The 24,136-nt window shown below is 34.0% G+C and overlaps 1 protein-coding gene and 1 long non-coding RNA gene across 2 annotated transcripts in view; one reads left to right on the plus strand and one right to left on the minus strand.

Moving 5' to 3' along the window:
* Positions 1 to 21,553, minus strand: part of LOC123560890 (sushi, von Willebrand factor type A, EGF and pentraxin domain-containing protein 1-like) — a 67,223-nt gene extending 45,670 nt beyond the window's left edge. Inside the window, exons 1-17 of the mRNA XM_053516817.1 lie at positions 21,538 to 21,553; positions 20,968 to 21,174; positions 20,496 to 20,702; positions 19,181 to 19,387; positions 17,917 to 18,123; positions 17,445 to 17,651; positions 16,125 to 16,331; positions 15,653 to 15,859; positions 13,286 to 13,492; positions 12,807 to 13,013; positions 12,368 to 12,574; positions 11,758 to 11,964; positions 10,155 to 10,361; positions 7,071 to 7,277; positions 6,614 to 6,793; positions 6,071 to 6,250; positions 5,090 to 5,266 (exon numbers count right to left, since the gene is read on the minus strand). Of these exons, the coding sequence (XP_053372792.1) occupies positions 5,090 to 5,266; positions 6,071 to 6,250; positions 6,614 to 6,793; positions 7,071 to 7,277; positions 10,155 to 10,361; positions 11,758 to 11,964; positions 12,368 to 12,574; positions 12,807 to 13,013; positions 13,286 to 13,492; positions 15,653 to 15,859; positions 16,125 to 16,331; positions 17,445 to 17,651; positions 17,917 to 18,123; positions 19,181 to 19,387; positions 20,496 to 20,702; positions 20,968 to 21,174; positions 21,538 to 21,553 (3,244 nt within the window). The remainder of the gene's footprint in view (positions 1 to 5,089; positions 5,267 to 6,070; positions 6,251 to 6,613; positions 6,794 to 7,070; positions 7,278 to 10,154; positions 10,362 to 11,757; positions 11,965 to 12,367; positions 12,575 to 12,806; positions 13,014 to 13,285; positions 13,493 to 15,652; positions 15,860 to 16,124; positions 16,332 to 17,444; positions 17,652 to 17,916; positions 18,124 to 19,180; positions 19,388 to 20,495; positions 20,703 to 20,967; positions 21,175 to 21,537) is intronic.
* Positions 21,554 to 21,644: 91 nt separating this feature from the next.
* LOC128559831 (uncharacterized) lies at positions 21,645 to 23,690 on the plus strand. Its single transcript, XR_008372666.1, has 2 exons — positions 21,645 to 22,700; positions 23,121 to 23,690. It is a non-coding gene; the product is annotated as an uncharacterized LOC128559831 (long non-coding RNA).
* Positions 23,691 to 24,136: the final 446 nt, after the last annotated feature.

Consider the following 24,136-nt stretch of genomic DNA (forward strand, 5'->3'; position numbering starts at 1 on the left):
CAGATTAAATCCCCGTAGAATATTTTTATGAAATCTGACCTTAATTATTTTGTTTCTGTCAGTACTTGTCACTTATCTACAAAATACCTAGTAGTGATTGCTTCTGCATCTGCATTCTCCTCCATTAAAGGCTCATGAAATTCTTTCGTTTATTTTGTAAGCTTGCGCAATCGTAATTACTACGGGGCTTGGATTTATCCAATTATTGTTCGCCGTTTCTTTGGCAAACCGAATTCAATTCTTCAAACAACATCGAAGCGAAATGTTTGCTAACAATATATATAGACCTCAAATTCCATTGATTACCTCTATTTACATAAAAAGGATATATTCTAACAACATTTTATTTTCAAATGCGTTTAAAATAAAAGTAAACGTGTAACGTAATAAAAGGGGTGTAACCCGGAAAACATACACCAATGATTTATTCTAACTAGGACCAGGGTTATGTTGAATATATGTACAAAGTTATCTGAATGTCCATGCAAAAGTTACTTACAAGACAAAGATAGTGACCTGAACATGTGACCTATAATGTATCATTGACGTTTCCCCTAGAGGTCCGGATGTTACGCATGACACATTTACACATTATGAGGAATATTTGTGTCTGGAATATTTGACACAGTCAGGGTGTTGCGCATGACATATTATACTATTATTCCTTGATGGATGGCAAAGTTATGGACCGAAACGAAACAGACCGTGTTACCACTACGTTAACATTTGATATCAAAGTGTGACCTTGACCTTTAAGCAAGGGGTCTGGGGTTTGCGCTTGACACATTTTCTTATTACGGAATACATTTATGCCAACTGATATTATAGTCCCTTTATGGATGTAAAGATAGTGAGCTGGACAAGAAACACAGGTTAACTTTTGACCTCCAAGAGTAACCTGGACCTTTAAGCTAGGGATCAGGGATCTCAAAGCTGTTAAGGTATTAGACCCACAACAGGGTATTTAACTGAAATTATTTGAAGGGGGGGGGGGGGGGGGGGTTAGCACTGTCTGGGACCAAATTTTTTACCTTATTTTCGTTTTTAGTCGATTTCTACTGTTTTCGGCATTTATTATTGATTTATTGTACTAAAGTGGATTTTTTTTTCATTTGATAAGCGATTTCTTGCTGTTCAAGGTGAATTTCCCTCTGAAACAGAAGGGGGCAGAGTTAGACATCTTTAAAAATACTGAGTTACATGCGGTAAAAGTTCTCTATTTTGCCTTTACTCTAAAGATTACATATCGTGGACGAAATGTAGGTAGGTTTTAATCCTGTCCCAAGGCAAAATTTGAAACAACCCCACAGGACTCGACCTTAATTTTCCAATGTTGGAGTTAATACAATTCTTTCTCATTAAATCCTTTTACTTGAGGCACCCTAGAAAATGATATTGACTGTTTTATTTTGTATTTTATAATTGTTTACCAAATAGTTTGATGTTTCTTTTATCAAAATTAATTGTATAATGGTCATCACTTTGAAATTTGTCTCTACTTGAGCTTGAGAAAATACCATAAATTATACAACAATTTATAAACAAGATGGTCATAATGACCCTGAATCGCTCACCTGAGTAATATGAGCTACATGTATCAAATGTCAAATTGATGCTAAAACGTTTAGAAAGAAGGTCCGTAGGTTCATTCATGGTCAATGAAAGTCAGTTTTTAGACCAGTGTGCAAAACTTACATGTCACCCTAATTTCAAGGCTGTATCTTAAAAAATAAAAAAGTATGTCCGGGCGGGGCCTCTTTTCACCCCAGGGGCATAATTCGAACAATTTTGTTAGAAATCAACTAGGCAATAATACATACCAAATGTCAAAGGCACAGGCCTTGAACATTCAGACAAGATGATCTTTTAATTTTTTCCTATATAAGTCTATGTAAAACTTGGGACACCCTGGGTGGGGCCTCTTTTCAACTAAGGGGCATAATTTGAATGGTCTTGGTAGAGGACCACTAGGCAATGCAACATACCCAATATCAAAAGCCTAAGCCTTCCAGTTTCAGGCAAGAAGATTTTTTAAAGTTTTTCCTATATAAGTATATGTGAAACTATGGACCCCCAGGGTAGGGCCTCTTTTCATCCCAGGGTAATAATTTGAACAATCTTGGTAGAGGACCATAAGACAATTCTACATACAAAACATCAAAGGCATAGGTCTCTTGTGGTTTCAGACAAGAAGATTTTCAAAGTATTTTTCCTATACAAGTCTATATAAACCATGTGACCCCAGCTTTGGCGGGGCAATATTTGACCCTAGGGGGATAAATTGAACAAACTCGGTAAAATACTAATAGATGATGCTACATACCAAATACCAAAGCCCTAGGCCCTGCGGTTTTGAACAAGAAGATTTTCAAAGTTTTTCCCTTTATAAGTCTATTTACCAAGTGACGCCTGGGGCGGGGCCATATTTGACCTAGAAGGACTCTTTGAACAAACTTGGTAGAGGATTATTTGTTGATGCTACATACCAAATATCAAAGCCCTAGACGCTGTGGTTTTGGACAAGAAGATTTTCAAAGTTTTTTACTATATTAGTCTATTTAAATCATGGGACCCCCGTGGCGGGGCCATATTTAACCCTAGTGGGATAATTTGAACTATTTTAGTAGAGGACCTCTAGATAATGTCACATACAAAATATCAAAGCCCTAAGCCGTATGGTTTTGGACAAGAAGATTTTCAAAGTTTTTCCTATATAAGTCTATGTAAACCATATGACTCCCAGGGCAGTTTATCCATATTTGACATTAGGGAGATAATTTGAACTAACTTGGTAGAGGACTATTAGATGATGCCACATACCAAATAGCAAAGCTCTAGCTACTGCAGTTTTGGACTAGAAGACTTTTAAAGTTTTTCCTTTTGGTTGCCATGGCAACCAGAGTTCTGCATGGATTTCAATTCTGAGGGAAAATTTTGATAGGAGGGTACCCAAGAATCATTTCTGTGAAGTTAAGTGTAAATTTGCCCATTGGTTTTGACAAAGAAGATTTTTGAAATTTACAATATATAGCCATATAGGGAAAATAAGCCCCGCCCCCTGGTGGCCATGTTTTTTGCCGAAACAGAATGGCTTAGGCAATTTTGGTAGAGGGTCACCTAGAAATCATTTCCACAAAATATTTTTGAAATCCTGCTAACAGTTTCTGACAAGAAGATTTTCAAAGATTTTCCTTTCGTTGCCAAGGCAATCAGAGTTCTGCATGGAATAAAATTCTTTGGGCAATTTTGAAAGAAGGCCACCCAAGAATTATTCCTGTGAAGTTTGGTGTAAATCTGACAAGTGGTTCTGAAGAAAAAGATTGTTTTACAAATTGTTGACACACGACACACGACGGACATCGGGCGGTCACAAAAGCTCACCTTAAACTTTTGGTGAGCTAAAAATGACACGGTAAAAGTTGTTTGAAAATTGCGACATCAATGGAACTCCACTGAAGGTGTGCATCATTGCATTATGATTCCACATTTTGTTAAGATGCGCACATTGTAAATGCGAAAATAAAGTTTCATTTTCATAGCGCAAAAAGGGAAGGTTTTTTTGTCAGGGTAAGTCAGAATTATATGACTTTGTACATGAACTTACCTCATAATCCTTGTTAACAGTTTTGAATGACAATGCAATATATTGATTGGACTCACAGATTTTTAAAAGAAATTATCAATTTTGTTCAATTATCTTAATAAAAAGGGGGAGATAATTTTGTTAGATTAAAAGGTAGAGTTATGGAAGTTGATACGTAAACTAACAATATAATTCTAAAGGTTTATGTGAAGTTTCCATCAAATACACGGATAGGTTTTTGAAATAATAAATGTCAACTTTTAGCCATTTTCAAAGTGAAAAAAATGAAATAAAATGGGACAGGATTATGTGAACTTAGCCAATGATGCTTTCAATCTATTTTCAAGGTTCAATGTAATACATTTAATTGTAAGTGAATTTTCAAAGAAGTCAATTTGTCAAATTATCTCAGTAAAGAATGCGAATAACAGACAGAGGTTTAGACCCTGGTGTGTAAACTGAAATTTCGATTTCAAATGTTTTGGTGATTTTTCAATCAATTGCTTAAGTAGATTTTATTGAAAGAAATGTAATTTTTTGAAAAATGTTTGAATTAAAAAGGGCAGATATTTTTGTCAAAACTTGTCTTATTATCTTAAATGTGAATATAAATTTCGACAAAATATCTACACTGGTTCCTTAGATTGGATGTGGCAGGACAGACAGACCTGACAAAGTGATTCCTGTATAAATATACTCAGTAAACAAGAGCGCTGCCAAGCGGGGCAATATACGCCCGAAGGGTTACATCAGATGATGGGAGCAAAATTTAAAGAACTTGACTGTTGAAGCCCAAAGGACAGGAACAACAAAAAAGAAAAAAAATCAAAAAAAAAAAATTCTTAAGTCCACAAAAAAAATCTTACAAGGTAAAGTTATGTCAAAATACATCTAAAAATCGGATGTACCATCCATGTTGTACCACAGAAAAGTGGTCTCGGTTTTTTCCTACGGCCAATAATAAAAAAGTTTCAAAATAAGCTATTTATAGAAAAAAGGGAAGTAATTCAAAAAAAATTGTGTAAGAGAACAAAAAGGGATCTGCCAAATAAAAACAAGAGCACTGCAATGCAGAGCAATACACACAAAGCAAAGTCATGTATGACATTTGACCCCTAAGTGTGACCTTGACCTTGAAGTTAGTCATCCCAAACATACGCTCTGCATGTCGCCTTAGTTGGTGAACATTTGTGCCAAGTTTCTTTGAAATCATTCAAGCAGTTCAAGAGTTACAGAGCAGACACGAAATACACTCATATGACCTTTGACCCCTAAGTGTGACCTTGACCTTAAAATGACACATCCAAAACATGCGCTCTGCACGTCGTCTTGGTGTAGTGAACATTTGTGTCAAGTTTCTTTGAAATCCTTCAAGGGGTTCAAAAGTTACAGAGCGGACACGTAATTGCTAACGGACGGACGGACGGACGGACAGACGGACACCGGGACCATAACATAATACGTCCCTTCGGGCGTATAAAAATAAAGTATTAACTTGTTTCTTACCATTCAGTGTGCAATTCACAGAATATAAATCCCATGAGCCATCCGCCATGCACTTCGTAAAGTTGTCTCCATGTAATGTATATCCTGGATTACAGGAAATGTTGGCCACAGCACCAAATTTTGTTCCATTTGGAGTTCCAATAAAGCCGTCTTGTACTGGTTTAGGCGTGAGACAATCTATAAACCAATTTGAAATACTTCATTTGAATTTTACTAACGCATTTAGGTCAGTCAAAAATGTTTGGTTTGGATTACATTAAATTGAACGAAAATTTAACTTTATGCCCTTGCAGAATAAGCCAAGTCGTATATGTATGGCAGAAACTGCCTTTTTATATTCTATAATGTCTTAACTGTAGAAACACCAACGATAATTAATTTTATTGTTAATTATCAAGAAAAAATCGTAGATCATACAATATTTCTACCATCATGATTTTATTTGACATTGTACTGTTTCATACATTCGAAGCAATATGGATTGATACAAATTGAGTTCTTTTGTTATGTATTACTGCTCGAACACAGATCCGTGTTTTGGGTTGTCCAAAATATTCAGGAAATTTATCCATCGGAAATTTATGACGATACTATGTGTAGACAGAATCCGCATGCTGATGAAATGATTTATCTAAACGCTATAACGTCACATACCGTTATACTACATTCTAACAAAATCCGATTCATTTTTACACAAAGAAGGCTGAAAACAGTGAATTATTATACAATAATTCATTTTTCTGACGTCACAATTATTACGTCATAGCGTCAAACGGAATAGCAACGCGCTGGAAAAGAAACCAATTGAAAACGGGCAAATAATTAATGAATGCCGTCAAGGATGTACTTTAAATTCCTTGGTAACGTGTTCGAATCTAAATAATATATCTCATTTAGTGATTTGCTCTTGAATAAAATCATTGTTTGTCGTTCAGATGCGAAACTGATTTATTTTGAAAAGAATAATTTTGATATTGTTACCCTTAATTTGGCAAGATATGCCGATAGTGCTCCAATTTCCAGACGCTTTACATTGTATTGTCTTTGAACCATTAATATAATACCCATCATCACACGTGTATGTAGCATTAGAACCATATGTTGTCATGTTCTGAGCAAAAGTGATCTTTCCATTCGTCGGCGGTGGCAACCGTCCACAATCTGTAAATAAAAAGAAAATGCGTCTTTACTGGTAATGTTCGAATATAAGGATTCTGTGAACAAAACTCAGATTAGAACTAAATGAACATAGAGTGTATTATTTTTAATCAACCACCTAACCATTAATGAACAGCCAAGACTGTTTGAATTTATGAAAAGAAAAACAATGTGCTCGTATAATTTTGGAAAATAAGATACTGAGAGAAATAAACAACTGTATCCATCACTAGATTCCAGCAACACAATGTAACATGAGCTAAAGTCAGATAAATACTTACATTAAAATAAAGGTTAAAAAACTTTGCAAAATGGCTTTTTGAATCTATGCCTATGCAAATGAAATAAAATTAAGTTTTACATTACCATTAACTTGGCAATGTGTTATATAGCTACTCCAGTTTCCTGTCTTCTCACACACTATATTGTCTGGGCCAAACACAGTGTATCCATCACGGCACGTGATTGTGGCATTAGATCCATAGGATGTATCATTTTGTTGCAATGCGATATTTCCATTTGATGGAGTTGATAAAGACCCACAGTCTGCACAATTGTTAATAGAAGGCAATAATTTAATTTCAGAAGTAGTATTACTTGAACCAATAATAGACATAAAATTATCATCATTACGAAGCATGAAACATGAAAAAAATTAATCCGAGTCTCTCATTAACTTTTCTTCGAAAGGGAATTACCAATTAAGGTGCAGCGAAATAAAAACTTGTAGCTTGCATCAACATTTTATCTGAGCATCTAGGTTTCTTGACTTTCGTTTAAACAACTCAGGTTTACGTATATTAAGTCTCCTTATAAGCATTACCTTTCCGTATGCACGTAGGTATATTCGTCCATGTCCCATACTCGGAACAATGAATTGTTGTAGTTGATATTCCAGTCTTTTGATTGTCCTTGACGTTGTAATATCCTTCGTCACAGTCTATATCTGCTGTAGAAGTGTACTTGGTGTTATTATGCAGGCGTCTATTGACTGCATTGTCCATGCTGATATTATGTACATCACCACAGTCTAAAATATGACATACACTGAAAGGTGATTAATCAGATTTTGATAAAGTAATGGGTTTGGTCGAAAGTTTAACACAGGAGCATTGACACTTATTTATGTGCACTAACTCCTTTATATATGTTAGGTTTTCCCTGGAGGTATCTTTAAAATTTGATTTTCCTGTCCTGGTTGCCAAACCAAGATGAAATTATTTTGGCATATGGATAAATTTAATAAACATATTTTACCTAAGACGTCATACGAATAGAAATGCTAATGTATCGTATTTATCAAATATGTACATTAACAAAATTTTAATAAATATTCAACCGAAATTCGGAATATTATTACCTCCCTCCCTTTATCTGTCTTGATGAAGCAACCAGGATAGATAGGAACAAATGAATCCTGATTTATATTAAAATAAAAAAAGTCAAAAGCGGTAGTCTACTTTTGAATACTTTCGTATTAAAAGGGAGTAATTACAAAAAGTCATAAAAAATGATAAATCATTTCTTTCTAATGGGGTTCTAACTGTATGTAATAAGCCCTTTAGTTTGTTAAATAAATCTCTAGCAGAATAAACTTTAAATGAAAAATGTCATAAAATGTTGCTCAAATGTGATTGACAATCTTTAAGCTTATTAGCCCATACATGTTCATAATAGTATATATACACAAGCAGTAGACAATATATACAAGCTGTATTCATTGTAAAACTGAAATTTAGTTTATGCTTTCCAGTAAAATACTGAACTATTGTCAGTGAAATTAAATTGATATTTTCACTGTTCTAAAGGCACTGGTAGGGGACAACACTCAAACATGAAAGAATAAGAATCATAAATGATCCAAAATTCTTTGCAAAATGTACGTCAATGTGATAAAGATGTATATAATTACCTATACCAACATAAAGATTTAAAAGTATCTGGAATGTTCATAGAACTATTTAACAATGTTTCAACCTAGATATCGTGACGTCACGACACTGTGCCGTCATGGCGCATTACACGTGACGTTGTGCGAGTATTTTTTTAAGTTGTACCATTGAAAATCCTTAAATAAAAGACAATTAATGTGTTTTACATTTGAGATCGCAATATATTTCAATCATGAACAACATATCTTACATTTTCACTTGTCGCTCCGCAAATCGTGAAAATGTTGCAAATGGTATTCACTCGTTGAAATATATAACGATCTTACAAAATTTGAATTGAGCCAGTTGGAAAGGGCATTACTCAAATATTTAACATATTCTCAACAAATAACAATATGCAATTACTAACAGTGGCTGCAAGGAGTATGTTCATCACAAAAGAAGCTGTTATTCAAATTTTCAAAGTTAAATGATGTCTGTCTAATACAAATTAAATGAAAGCAAAGATGGGTCAATAAAAAACGCCAATCATTAATATCAGACAAATAAAAACCGCATTACTAACTAATGAACACGCCTTTTAGTAGGCGAATTGGAACAATACAGTAAGGTGGTGGTGGGGAGGTGGAGGATCACCAGTTTAAACCGCATGAACTTATTATCAAAATTTAAATTCTACGCTTTGTCTGTATACTTCCTATACAAAATGGCAACAGACACGATCACGCTGCCACTGCCCTATCAAGCTCCGTAATTAGGTCACTTAACAAGTAAAACATGCACTGATCACGCAGCGGTCCATAAAATCTTCACACCGTGAAAATTAGCACCCCGACTAAAAGAGATGTTCAGTAATTACGACACACGAGGGTAGACTTAATTGTTCAGCTGTCCAACAGGTCAACCCAAACCACTATTCTTCGAAGAAAGTATCATATTGTACTATATATACACAACACAATACCTTTTATATAACACGAACTCTGGATTAGAAATTGCATATATAAAAATCTACAGATGGTGATTGCTTATAATATCTGTAAAAGAGTATTTACATTCAACTTTCATAACATTTTATTTAAAAAAAAATGTAAAAAAATCATCATATTAAAGGTAAGTCGTCCTAAAGAAAATATCCCAATGTTTTTTTTCGACGTTGATTTTTATCCTTCGAGTGTGACTTTGAGCTAGATGTCTTGGTTTTGCGCATCATATATTGTCGCATTATGGGGAACGTTTGTGTCAAGTAAAATTTAATTCTCTTAATGGATTACAGAGTTATGGTCAGGACATGAATAGAACCCTATCGACCTTTGACCTCTAAGTGTGATCTTGATGTTTAAGATAGGGGTCTGGGTTCTGTATGCTGCGCATGACACGTCATCTTATTATGGGAAACATTTGCGCAAATGTACACTAAATCTCTTCATGGATAGTCGAGTTACAGCCTGGAAAGAAAAAAGCTCCGTTTACGTTTGACCTCCAAGTTTGACCTTGACCTTTGATCTAGGGGTCTGAGTGTTGTGCATAATGTGTCGTCTTCTAATTGGATACATGTGTGCCAACTAATAATAAAATCCTCTGTGAATTGTCGAGTTACAGACCGAACAGGAAAACGCCCTATTTACCCTTGACCTCAAAGTGTGACCCTGACCTTCAAGCTAAGGTTTCGGGTTTTGCGCATGTCGTCTCATCCAGGGAAATATTTGTGCCAACATATATTTAAATCCTGTTTTGCAAGAAAATGATATAGACCGGACATGAAAAAAGCCCTTTTGACCTTTTATCTTGAAGTGTGACCTTGACAGCAAAGCTAGGGTTCTGCGTGTTGACACGTCATCTGATTACGGGTAATACTGTAACAATCCTTTGATAGATGATAGAGTTCTAGACAGGAAACACAACAGACCATGTTAAGCAGTATATTATATTATGTAATTTGAAAATGTCCTAATAACAACACAAAACATATTAAAATAAATGCAATAAAGTACAATTCCTCATTTACAAGTTACCTTTTCTGACACACGTCGGTTGATTTATCCATGTTCCATTCTCGTTACATCTCATCAAAGTACTTGTAATTCCTTCTATCTGACTTTCATTTTGTTCTTTGTATCCCACATCACAGCTTATATTTGCTATCGAGTTGTATTCCGTACCGTTGATTTCACTTATGTCCTGAGCATTTGATATATTCAACTGCTTTAAACTTCTACAATCTGTGATTTAAAAAAATCAATTTGATACTACGGGAGCATATAAATGCAACCAAGCAAAATAATAGCGGACTCCACTTGACGGAGTCTGGTTATAAGAAGTAATGAAATGTACCACTTCCGATATAGCTTCAGCACATGACAAAATAAAATTGACTTCGTGACCCCACATGACTGGCAAATAATACAGCATTGAATGCAGTCGAAAGAATGATTCTATTCGTTAACATTCCAATAAATAGTTTGTTTAAAGTCTAAAAGTAATTTAGATGAAACGGCTAGTATCAACCTATTAAAATTCAATGACTGTTTTTAAACACGTTTCTGTAAAATACACATTTATAAAGTTAGGAGAATTACAAAATCTGTTTTAGAAACTAAGATATACTATGCCTCATATACTGGTAAAAGCAATGATAGATTCATACGATAACAAGTTCCGTTCAAATGAACTGAAACAGACAGCAGTTATAGGCACAGTATCTAAACTAATGTTCAAAAATTTAGCCGTTTCATGAAACTAAGTAAAAAGACTTATAATTATGGTAATTTCCTGTCAAAATCATATTCGTCTCAAATTAACAAACTCTATTGTCATTGTTTTCTAGAAAACGAAACTGAACATTTGCTGTTTAAATGTCACATTACTCACAGACTAAAACATGAGTGTAGTGTAGTGTAGAAACTAAATCCAGACTTAAATACATTATTATGTCCTAACTGGAAGGTATTGAAGATTGTTTCTCCTTTGCTGAATCGAAATATAAAAAAAAAATCTTCAGTCAAATGGTATTGAAAATTGTAAAATAGTTAAAGCGTATACGGAAATGTGCGAAATTTAGCGCAATGCTAAATGTTAATAAACATTCGGAAAAAGGTTAAAATAGGTTAAGCCCTAAACTGAATAATGTTTCTTTATATTCAAGCAATGATTTGCAATGTTCTCCTGCAATATCTTAACAATACAGTCTAAAATAGAAGGCTCTCTGTAAATATATTTTACTCTGCTGGTAGAGTGTTTGGTATTTTGATTTTATTTTGTTTCTTGTTCCAAAATCTGCCACTCCCTAAAACTGGAAATTCCTTAAGGTATATAAGGTCGCCGATTAAATATAAGCATGAAAACTTCGTTTAGTTTTTTGTTGCATGAATTATAACTTAATGTGTACAGCAACACGGCAAAATAAATGTTTATCAAGGAATAAGGAATTATAATAGTGAACGACAGGGCACGAATTACTGTAAAATTACATATTCAGTTGAAGTTGTTGAAGTTTACTAGAAATGTTATCTAAGTCATTGATATTATCCAGAATGCTCGTCTGATATAATATAATGATTAAACAGGAATGTTATAAGACAGGACGTGTAAATAACAAAGATGTGTATATGGTGTTACTTTTCCGTATGCAGTTAGGCTTGTTCACCCATATTCCATGTTCCGAGCAGTTTATTCTTGTAGTTGATATTCCAGCTGCCTGGGTTTGATTTTCGTTAAAATAACCTTCATCACAGTCTATATCTGCTGTAGAATTGTACTTGGTGTCAGTATGCAGACGTCTATTGGCTGCATTGTCTATGCTGATATTTTGCACGTCACCACAGTCTGAAAAGGAAATGTTGAAAACTTACATAGACGAACACATTAATTTACATACAGCACCCAATTGTATACTATTCTTTGCTTTATATTTCATCTAAATTTTAAAAGGTATGAAACCCGGTCGCTTTTTATTAAAATTATATACATTTTGTTTCCACATGTATACATGTAATATATTAGATTAATTTCATCAGACTTTTCCATCAAATGGTAAGTCAAAATTGCTACAAAATATATATCATAATCCTTTTCTTGAATTCTGCTGAAGGTATGACATACTTTTCTTTCTTATACATAAATGTCACATATTATCAATTACCGCTGAATGCCCTGACATTTACCCTGACATTTTCTCCCTGCAAACCCTAAATGTCGAAGAACAAAAACATGTTAAATCAATATCTACCCTTCCTGACACACGTCGGTTGATTTGCCCACGTTCCATTTTCGTTACATCTTATCAAAGTGCTTGTAATTCCTTCTGACTGACTTTCATTTAGTTCTTTATATCCCGCATCACAGCTAATATTTGCTATCGAGTTGTATTTCGTGCCATTACTGGGATCCCTGTTCTCAGCATTTGGTATTTTTAACTGGCTTAAGTCTCCACATTCTGGAATAATTAAAATGCAAATTTGTATAAATAACATGATGTATACTTTATATATGTGTAATTTTAGAAATAAGAATTTTTTGAACACAAAGAATTGCACATAATATGATGTAATTAGTGGAAATGGCGTACTTAAATGTTTTGTAGGTCATTTCAAATCATAAATGAGGGTATAATATTAAAAATGCAATAATAATGAATAGATGTACAAATCATTTGTATATTGAGCTACCTTTCCGTACACACGTGGGTATATTCACCCATGTTCCATGCTCAGAACAAGTTATTGTTGTAGTTGATATTCCTGCTGTTTGATCTTGAATTTTGTTATAGTATCCTACATCACAGTCTATATCTGCTGTTGAAGTGTACTTTGTGTCATTGTGATGACGTCTGTTGGCTGCATTGTTTATGCTGATGTTGTGTACATTGCCGCAGTCTAAGTATAGTTAAATGAATTAGCAATATCCGTATCAAACAATTTTAAACAAAGTCTTGTTACATGTAATTGATAATACCATAAATACACGTTTTACGTTTCGATTTCTAACATTCAAACACTTCTTTAAATCATAATAGCATCTGGCAGACTTTACTTAAGAATTATCATCTTTTACTCTATGCCGTTAGTATAGCATAACAATTAATACCATATTTTATACCATGTCTGTAATATCAGTGATACAGAATGATCCAAAAGGCATACATTACCTTTTCTTACACATTCCGGTAAATTTGTCCATGTTCCACTGGCAGAGCACTTTATCATAGTTGTTGATATATCCTTTGTCTGTGGTTTTTTTTTATCAGTATATCCAGTATCACAGCTTATAACAGCATTCGACTGGTATTTTGTATCAATGATTTTGAGCCTTAGTTTAGCATTTGATATATTCAGCATGTCTAACTTTCCACAATCTGCAGCAAATATGATGGATATTGTTAATTTTATTGAATTACATATTGTTTATCAAATCAGGAATAAAGTACTATAATCATTAATTACAGAATTGTTAATTTAACGTACATTTTATCAACTAAAACAAGTAAACCAAACATTGTATATCTCTAGAACATCAGGTACATTTGTGTAATGCCGTCGTCCTGACACTACTTGTTTGTGAACGCAAGGTTCCGTTTTATACTTTTAATGTCACTTTCCCAATGGAGAACCACACAGCGTAATAAATAACAAGTTCGTCAAAGGTTATCCTGACTACATCTATCTAAATCAGTATCAGATTCTTTTCTGGTAGAGAACCACAGTATTAGCACATCGGAATCCAAATCTACTCCTCCTGACTTTGTATCTTTACAAAATCTCAGAATGGTAAATATTTCATTGACCAATAAACTGCTTTTTTTGTAACTAAAACAACGAAATAACCAATTAGATGCTTATTAGAAAATATGGTCTTATAGCAACATGGTATTTACAACAATCATCACCTAGACATTTTATCAGTCATAAAGTATTATAACTAAATAAATCAAGAATGCTTAATTTGACGTTAACACTTAAATAATCAAAAACCATTTAGCACATTCTGGTTGAACAAAGGAGAAAAAATGCTATGATATGTCAAGGTTTACATAATAACTTTTGACATCTGCTATGAAAACATGAAAGAATTGGAAGAATTGAAACTTAGACATATTTAGATACTTTACTTTTTTTCTTGTAAATTTGGTCTTTTAAGACTTACAGATTAAATTTCTGTGTTGAAACTTCATAGTATACGTTTTTATTCAGATTTTCTTTGTCAAAGAATTATACCGATTTTTTAATTTCAGCTGCACAACAACGGTATGTTTTTGATAACACAGAAAATAATATCAAACGACCTTAAGAGTTAAGAAGTAATAAAAAATGGCTAAACTTGGAAACGAAAGTAACATTTGCTTTAGTTTACACTGAAAGCTCACGCGCAGGGGTCACCCTGTCGAAAAGTATAAAGTTGTTATATGTACGTATTTTCAATACGAACCAAACTAATTGAATGTAAGCAGTGCTGTTACTTTTTGTGCTGATGAAAAATCAGCTTTTAGCAATTTCATACGATTTGAAAATGTCATGGGTTGAGCAAGATATTTGAGCTACCTATCTATCACAAATGTTTACGCACAGAGAAAAACACAAATTCCATAGAGGTTTTAACCTCGTTATATCTTTCTTCATATCCCGTTTTTGGTGTTGTCTTAAATTCTTAGTTTAAGCCTCAAGTGTCGGCTTTTTTCTGTATTACAGAACTGCTGACCTAAACACTTCAGCTTTTATTTCAAAATAACGTTCATGGAATAAATGTTTGAGTTAACGGAGATGTGAAAGGAGCATCAGCTGCTAATACGTTTTATAACGTTAATGGTACGGAAAGGATATGTATGACGTTACTTTTACGTATGCACGTTGGCATATTCACACAAGATCCATTCTCAGAACAATTAATTATTGTTGTTGGAATTCCACTTATTTGAGCGTTGTTAAGATTGAAGTACCCTTCGTCGCAGTATACACCTGCTGGTGCAATTATGCAGACGTCTTTTGGCTGCACTATTCATGCTGATGCTGTCTACATCACCGTAGTCTAGTAAGTAGTTATCAAATAAATTGATAATATCTGATCAAATGATATATTTCTTACCTTTAACAGATAATACAGTATATATACTTTAAGTTTTGATATCTTACATGAAAACACTTCTTGAAATCAAGAAAGCAACTGGCAGAAATCATCCTTTATAAAACTGTATTGTAAATATAATGTATAGAACTACATACAATGTTATAAATGGGGTCTGAAATGCTAGTACATAGTAATAGTTAACGAAATAATCTAAAAGGCACACTTTACCTTTTCTTGCACATTTGGTGTCCTCTTACATTCTAAGTATATGCCTAAGGTGTCAGAGTTTTCTGATTTCACGAAAAGCTGATATAGATTACGTGAATATTAAGTCATAATTTCAACAACAAAAATAATATGGAATACATGTTGATTCTACGGAAGTATGAAAGGGCTATCAAATTCTAATACGTCTTATTACGTTAAAGCTACGAAAATGACATTATCACGTTACCTTTTCGCACACAGTTGGGTATATTCTCCCATGTTCCATTCTTAGAACAACGTATTGTTGTTGTTGAAATTTCACTTGATTGCGTGTCGTTAATATTGTAATATCCTTCGTCACAGTCTATATCTGCTGTTGAATTGTACATGGTGTCCTTATGCAGACGTCTATTGGCTGCATTGCCTATGCTGATATCATGTACATTACCGCAGTCTAAGTAGTTATCAAATAAGTTAAACATTATCTATGTCAAGCAATTTCATGTAAAATCTCGTAACATTTATCTGATTTTACAATAATACAATTGATAAGTCTCAATTTCTAACATGCAAACACGTTTTGAAATGGCAGACTTCACTTAGTAAATATTTTTCTTCACCCTAATTCTTAAGTATCAAATGAAAATACATCAAACAATGTTATATAGCCTGTGTGTTACAATAACAATTAACAAATTAATCCCAAAGGCACACTGTACCTTTCCGCATACAATTCGGTACATTGTCCCATGTTCCACTGGCAGAGCACTTGATCCAAGTTGTTGATATACCCAATGTGTGAGGTTTATTTTGATCAGTATATCCAGTATCACAGCTTATAGTAGCATTCGACTGGTATTTTGTATCATTGAACTTGTGCCTCCTTTCAGCATTTGATATGTTCAGCAGTTCTAAATTTCCACAATCTGCAGCAAATATGATGGAAATAGTTAATTTATCAAATTACTTCTGATTGGCCATACCAGAAATTAAGTAAGTACTTTAATTATAAATAACAGTGAACAAACTATTAATTCAACGTATAATTTATCAACAACAACAGGTAATCCAAGCATTGTTGAATGTAAGGACATCGGACAAATTTGTAAACATACTGTATCATTTTGACAACACGTAAAATGACGTCAGACAAACTTTCGCTTTTCCAAGTAGTTTGTTTGTTTTGGATTTATCACCGTTTTTCAACAGTATATCAGTTATGTAACAGCGGGCTGCTAACCTAACCATTGTTCCTGGATACTGTACCAGTACAAGCCTGTTCTCCGAAAGTAACTGCTAACTTCCCAACATGAATGCGAGTTGGAGGACGAATAATTTCAGACGAAATGTATTTTATCAAATCGTCACGGAGACTATCTATGGTCCGACCGAGATTCGAACTCCGTAAATTGGCACTCTCGCTATTGAGCTAAGCGGGCGGATGTTTCATAGTGGTAGTACAAATGATTAAAACTAAAAAAGAAAATCACATTTGTATTGGGTTACATGCAGGGTGTCAGCGAAAGGTCCCCTGTCATAAAGTATATATACCTGCTCTGTATATAGTTTTACTGCCAAACGTCAATCTGAACCAAAGATTTTACCCGTAAGCATTATTGTTTTCGGGGGTTATTTTCCATAATGAGACTTAGTTTTTAGGTATTTCTCACGATTTGAAAATATCATCGGTTAAGCAAGACCTTTCAGATTCTTATCTGTGAAAAATATTGGCGCGCAGTAAAACAAAACAAATCCAGTAGGGATATCTAACTGAACAAGGATATATGAAGATATTTTGCATCTCGTTAAATCGTTTGTAAGACCCTTTTTGGTGCTTTCTTATATTTAAATGTATGCCTGAGGTGCTAGATTTTTCTGATTTCAAGAACTCCTTAAAAAATGTTATGTTAAAATTAAGTCAAAATTTCCCCCAAAAAATTATATTGAATTAATGTTGATTCTACGGAAGTATGAAAGGGCTATCAAATGCTAATACGTCTATTTACGTTAAAGCTACGAAAATGACATTATCACGTTACCTTTTCGCACACACTTGGGTATATTCTTCCATGTTCCATTCTCAGAACAACGTATTGTTGTTGTTGAAATTTCACTTGATTGCGTGTCGTTAATGTTGTAATATCCTTCGTCACAGTCTATATCTGCTGTTGAATTGTACATGGTGTCCTTATGCAGACGTCTATTGGCTGCATTGCCTATGCTGATATCATGTACATCACCGCAGTCTAAGCAGTTATCAAATAAGTTAAACATTATCTATGACAAGCAATTTCATGTAAAATCTCGTAACATTTATCTGATTTTACAATAATAAAATTGATAAGTCTCAATTTCTAAGATGTAAACACGTTTTGAAATGGCAGACTTCACTTAGTAAATATTTTTCTTCACCGTATGTCGTAAGTATAAAATGAAAATATATTAAACAATGTTATATAGCCTGTGTGTTACAATAACAATTAACAAATTAATTCCAAAGGCAAACAGTACCTTTCCGCACACAATTCGGTACATTGTCCCATGTTCCATTGGCAGAGCACTTGATCCAAGTTGTTGATATACCCAATGTGTGAGGTTTATTTTGATCAGTATATCCAGTATCACAGCTTATAGTAGCATTCGACTGGTATTTTGTATCATTGAACTTGTGCCTCCTTTCAGCATTTGATATGTTCAGCAGTTCTAAATTTCCACAATCTGCAGCAAATATGATGGAGATTGTTAATTTTATCAAATTACTTCTTGTTTTCCATATCGGGAATTGTATATGTGTTATAATTATTAATCACAGCGTACAAACTATAGATTCAACGCATAATTTATCAATTACAGCAGGTAAATCGAACGTTGTTAAACTTTAGGACATCGGACAGATTTTTATACACACTGTACCCTTTTGACAACAGATAAAATGACTTCAGACAACCTTCGGCTTTTCCTGGTTCATATTTGAAAAAGAAAGTTACGTTCGTATTGGTTAATACGTAGAGTTTACATGAAAGGATCCCCCTGTCTAACAGTATAGATTGCATGCTCTGGTCATAGTTTACAGCAAAACGTCAATCTAAACCAATGTTTTAGACCTTAAGCAGTATTGTTTGGGGGTCTATCCTCCCAAAAGGGAGTAGGTTTATAGCTTTTTCTTACGATTTGAAAATATCATTTGTTGAGCAAGACATTTGAGCTCCTTACCAATAAAAATACATAAGTGCAAAGGAAGAAACAATCCCAATAAGGGTTTGTAACTGAACAAAGATATATGAAGATATTTTGCATGTCGTCAAATCTTTCTTCATGTCACTTTTGTGTTGTATTAAAATCTCAGTTTATGACGGAGGTGTGATTTCAATTGCTACTGATCTAGAAATTTAAGCCATCATTTCAAATTTACTTTTGTTGAATAAATGTTGGTTACAGTTGCTTTTATGGAAGTGTAAAAAAGCCATTAGATTCATTTACCTATTATAACGTTCCCGGTCTGAATAGGTTATTTATGACGTTTCTTTTCAGTACACACGTAGGCATGTTAACCTATGTTCCATTTTTGTTAAATTTTACTGGTTTTACAATAAAATCACATTATAGTCTCGATTTCTAACATGGATCAGCTTCTTGAAATCAAGACAGACTTTATTTAGAAAATATCTTCCTTTACCCTTGGCCGTAAGTAAAATGTATAAAGATCAAACCATGTATAAAACCCTGTCTGAAACAGAGTTATACCTAACAAAATAATCCCAAACGCATACTTTACCTTTCCTTACACAATTTGGTACATTTCCCCATGTTCCACTGGCAGAACACTTGATCCAAGTTGTTGATATACCCAAGGTGTGAGGTTTATTATGATCAGTATATCCAGTATCACAGCTTATAGTAGCATTCGACCGGTATTTTGTATCATTGAACTTGTGCCTCCTTTCAGCATTTGATATTTTCAGCAGGTCTAATTTTCCGCAATCTGCAGCAAATTTAATGGAAATATATTTAATTTATCAAATTACTTCTTATTGGCCATACCAGAAATTAAGTAAGTACTTTAATCATAAATAACGGTGAACAAACTATTAATTCAACGTATAATGTATCAACAACAACAGGTAATCCAAGCATTGTTGAATGTAAGGACATCGGACAAATTTGTAAACATACTGTATCATTTTGACAACACGTAAAATGACGTCAGACAAACTTTCGATTTTCCAAGTAGTTTGTTTGTTTTGGATTTATCACCGTTTTTCAACAGTATATCAGTTATGTAACAGCGGGCTGTTAACCTAACCATTGTTCCTGGATACTGTACCAGTACAAGCCTGTTCTCCGAAAGTAACTGCTAACTTCCCAACATGAATGCGAGTTGGAGGACAAATAATTTCAGACGAAATGTACTTTATCAAATCGTGACGGAGACTATCTATGGTCCGACCGAGATTCGAACTCCGTAAATTGGCACTCTCGCTATTGAGTTAAGCGGGCGGATGTTTCATAGTGGTAGTACAAATGATTAAAACTAAAAAAGAAAATCACATTTGTATTGGGTTACATGCAGGGTGCCAGCGAAAGGTCCCCTGTCATAAAGTATATATACCTGCTCTGTATATAGTTTTACTGCCAAACGTCAATCTGAACCAAAGATTTTACCCGTAAGCAGTATTGTTTTCGGGGGTTACTTTCCATAATGAGACTTAGTTTTTAGGTATTTCTCACGATTTGAAAATATCATCGGTTAAGCAAGACCTTTCAGATTCTTATCTGTGAAAAATATTGGCGCGCAGTAAAACAAAACAAATCCAATAGGGATATCTAACTGAACAAGGATATATGAAGATATTTTGCATCTCGTTAAATCATTTGTCAGACCCTTTTTGGTGCTGTCTTATATATTGCCTGAGGTGCTAGATTTTTCTGATTTCAAGAACTCCTGAAAAAGGTTATGTTAAAATTAAGTCAAAATTTCCCCAAAAAAATTATATTGAATTAATGTTGGTTCTACGGAAGTATGAAAGGGCTATCAAATGCTAATACGTCTTATTACGTTAAAGATACGAAAATGACATGCATCACGTTACCTTTTCGCACACACTTGGGTATATTCTTCCATGTTCCATTCTCAGAACAACGTATTATTGTTGTTGAAATTTCACTTGATTGCGTGTCGTTAATGTTGTAATATCCTTCGTCACAGTCTATATCTGCTGTTGAATTGTACATGGTGTCCTTATGCAGATGTCTATTGGCTGCATTGCCTATGCTGATATCATGTACATCACCGCAGTCTAAGCAGTTATCAAATAAGTCAAACATTATCTATGACAAGCAAATTCATGTAAAATCTCGTAACATTTATCTGATTTTACAATAATAAAATTGATAAGTCTCAATTTCTAACATGCAAACACGTTTTGAAATGGCAGACTTCACTTAGTAAATATTTTTCTTCACCGTATGTCGTAAGTATAAAATGAAAATATATAAAACAATGTTATATAGCCTGTGTGTTACAATAACAATTAAAAAATTAATCCCAAAGGCACACTGTACCTTTCCGCACACAATTCGGTACATTGTCCCATGTTCCACTGGCAGAGCACTTGATCCATGTTGTTGATATACCCAATGTGTGAGGTTTATTTTGATCAGTATATCCAGTATCACAGCTTATAGTAGCATTCGACTGGTATTTTGTATCATTGAACTTGTGCCTCCTTTCAGCATTTGATATGTTCAGCAGTTCTAAATTTCCACAATCTGCAGCAAATATGATGGAGATTATTAATTTTATCAAATTACTTCTTGTTTTCCATATCGGGAATTGTATATGTGTTATAATTATTAATCACAGCGTACAAACTATAGATTCAACGCATAATTTATCAATTACAGCAGGTAAATCGAACGTTGTTAAACTTTAGGACATCGGACAGATTTTTATACACACTGTACCCTTTTGACAACAGATAAAATGACTTCAGACAATCTTCGGCTTTTCCTGGTTTATATTTGAAAAAGAAAGTTACGTTCGTATTGGTTAATATGTAGAGTTTACATGAAAGGAATCTGATTTTAATGTACATCATTTATTAAATTTTCGAAATCTCTGTTTAGAGTTACAAGGACATAATTTCATTATCAGCTACAAACAAGCAGATGTAACCCAAAATAACTCTTTAACACGAGACACGAGACACGATAGCATACACTGATCGAAAATATGAAAATGTTCTCACTTCAGGTTTAGATTTATGGCATATACATTGAAAGCAAACAACGTTTTCTTTATACCGCCTCGGTAGCCTTGTGGTAGAGCGTCCGCTTCGAGTACCGGAGGTCGTGGGTTCAATCCCCGGACGCGTCATACCAAAGACGTAAAAATGGTACTAGCAGCTTCCTCGCTTGGCGCTCAGCATTAAGAGGGTAGTGCTGTAGTGCTAGGACTGGTCAGTCCGGTGTCAGTATTATGTGACTGGGTGGGGTATCATGCCACGTGTCTACGGCGAGATATTCCAGTGAGGCAGCACTGCAAAGTTGGGAATTATACTCACTGCTACAACTAGACACCGTCGTTTATATGACTGAAAAATTGTTGAAAAAGACGTTAAACCCGAACACTCGCACACACGTTTTCCTTTCCATTCTATGTTTAATTACTTCGAAATGCGCAATTTGCTACCAATTTAAATGTCAAAGCGGGAAACAGACACGCGTAAACGAGCATTACGTCAGACTTTAAACGACGTTACAAAGACGTACACAACAGACAGTTCCATTTTATTTCATTTTTTTTAAAGCATTACATTATGAAATCCTCGTTACGTAAAATTATTTGAATATGTATATTATATAAGGCACAAAGCGCAACTACAATTTACATCCCGATTTACGCGGAAAAAAAACCATTAATACACAATATAACAGTAGACTGGCAACAGCAATATCACTCATAGTGGGCGATATGGTTCCATCTGAGAAAACATAGTATTTTATCAATTTGCTTAAAATGAAAACAATTTTCTTTAACGTACTTAATTCAATGTAATGTTACATCAGTCGTTTCTTTTACGCTACAGTTATGGTGCCTTGAAAAAAGAAGGTACAGGTGGTGGCTTTGCAACGTTTGAGAAGGATCCATATGACACCATTCAATACTTCTACGCATGCTGCGATGAAAAGACTGACAGACACTTATGTCACCTTTTCTACGAAATGAACCCGTCTGACGATTGCTCCAGATTCCAGCCTTCGGACGAGCCAGTTTGAAGATACAGGCGGAGGCGGTAAATAACAATTATTGCACAATTCATTCGTTCTTTTTACCTCTGCAATCAATAGCCTAAAACATTGACGGTTTCTTTTTGAGCAGTACTTTAGCATCGCCTTCAGCGAAATTACAGATTAAAGTTAGAAGCAACTCTAGCGCTACTTCAAAACAGCAAGTTACGACCTATCCAACCCGTCCACTAAAGCATGAGTGCTGCTGCATTCCAAAATGCGCCAAGTTATACATAGTCTATGTCCGCACAACTTTCAGATGAATATCTTATAAAACATATTTGTCTGAAATAAATATGACTTGAAAACCTTAATTCTGATAATAACCATAAATCATGCCTGTTTATGTAACGTGCCCAAAACAACCCAAAAATTTTCAAACTGTAGTTAAGCACCAAACATGTGTATTAATTTTCCTTAAACAGGTATACAGACACGATAAAAGCAGGACTTGACAATGAAATACTTGGAAAGAAGGATATCTAAAGTTCAACGTCGTTGTAACTGGCAAAAAGACATTTTAATTCAGTAAAACATAAACAAAAACAAACGCGCAAAAGAATATCACAAATCATTTTTATGTCTTTGCAAACTACTTTTCAAGATGACATATTAGTATGGTTGTCTGTTTTTATAGGGAAAGTTTCAGTATCTGTATAAATAGATTACCAAGACCGACTTTATTTCAGTTAAAATTAGTCATTTCATTTTATTTTCATAGATATTGTCTAGACTTTCAATTACTGCGTTTTGTGTCGTGTTTTCTTTGTGTATGTTTATTAACTTTAGTATGTATTTGAAATTGTTTCAGCACGCTGAGCTGAAGAATTTATCTTAAAGGCGTGAACCTTCTTTGTGATTTGACTATTTACATGCATTTTCCTAACTCAGCTATATTTTGATTAAACAGGCACATTTATGTACAGTAGATATTATTTTTACTTGTATATTAACAGCATTATATTTCCATAATAAATAACATTTATCAGCTGTCAGTATTGTTTTCGTTTACTGGAATGCTTTGCAACAATTTCTGAATGTAGAGATATGTGAGTCTGTCAGCGAGTTTTCCTGATTTTGCCCGCACTTCTCTTAATGTGACCGTAATAATCCCTCCATCTTCTTGTAAATGAAACATATATCTTTCTTAGATATATTCATATCGAGTGCGCGAGTAGGTTTATGAAGAGATCGAATGCGAAAGGACACTCCGAATTCAACCAGCGAACAACGGTCGGCATTTGGTGTGCAAGAATATATATCTTGGAGAAAATGCAGCTAGTCATGCTTTTCTACATGTTACATCAATTCTTGAATGTGTGCATATCTGTAAAATATAACTTGATGAAAATTTACAGATTTATGATGGTGTCACGTTTTTAATTTTTGGTAAGTCACAAGAAAACGAAATGTAATATTATGTTGTTTCCAAAAAATATAT

Source organism: Mercenaria mercenaria, chromosome 10 (assembly GCF_021730395.1).
Source record: "Mercenaria mercenaria strain notata chromosome 10, MADL_Memer_1, whole genome shotgun sequence".
NCBI lineage: Eukaryota > Metazoa > Mollusca > Bivalvia > Venerida > Veneridae > Mercenaria > Mercenaria mercenaria.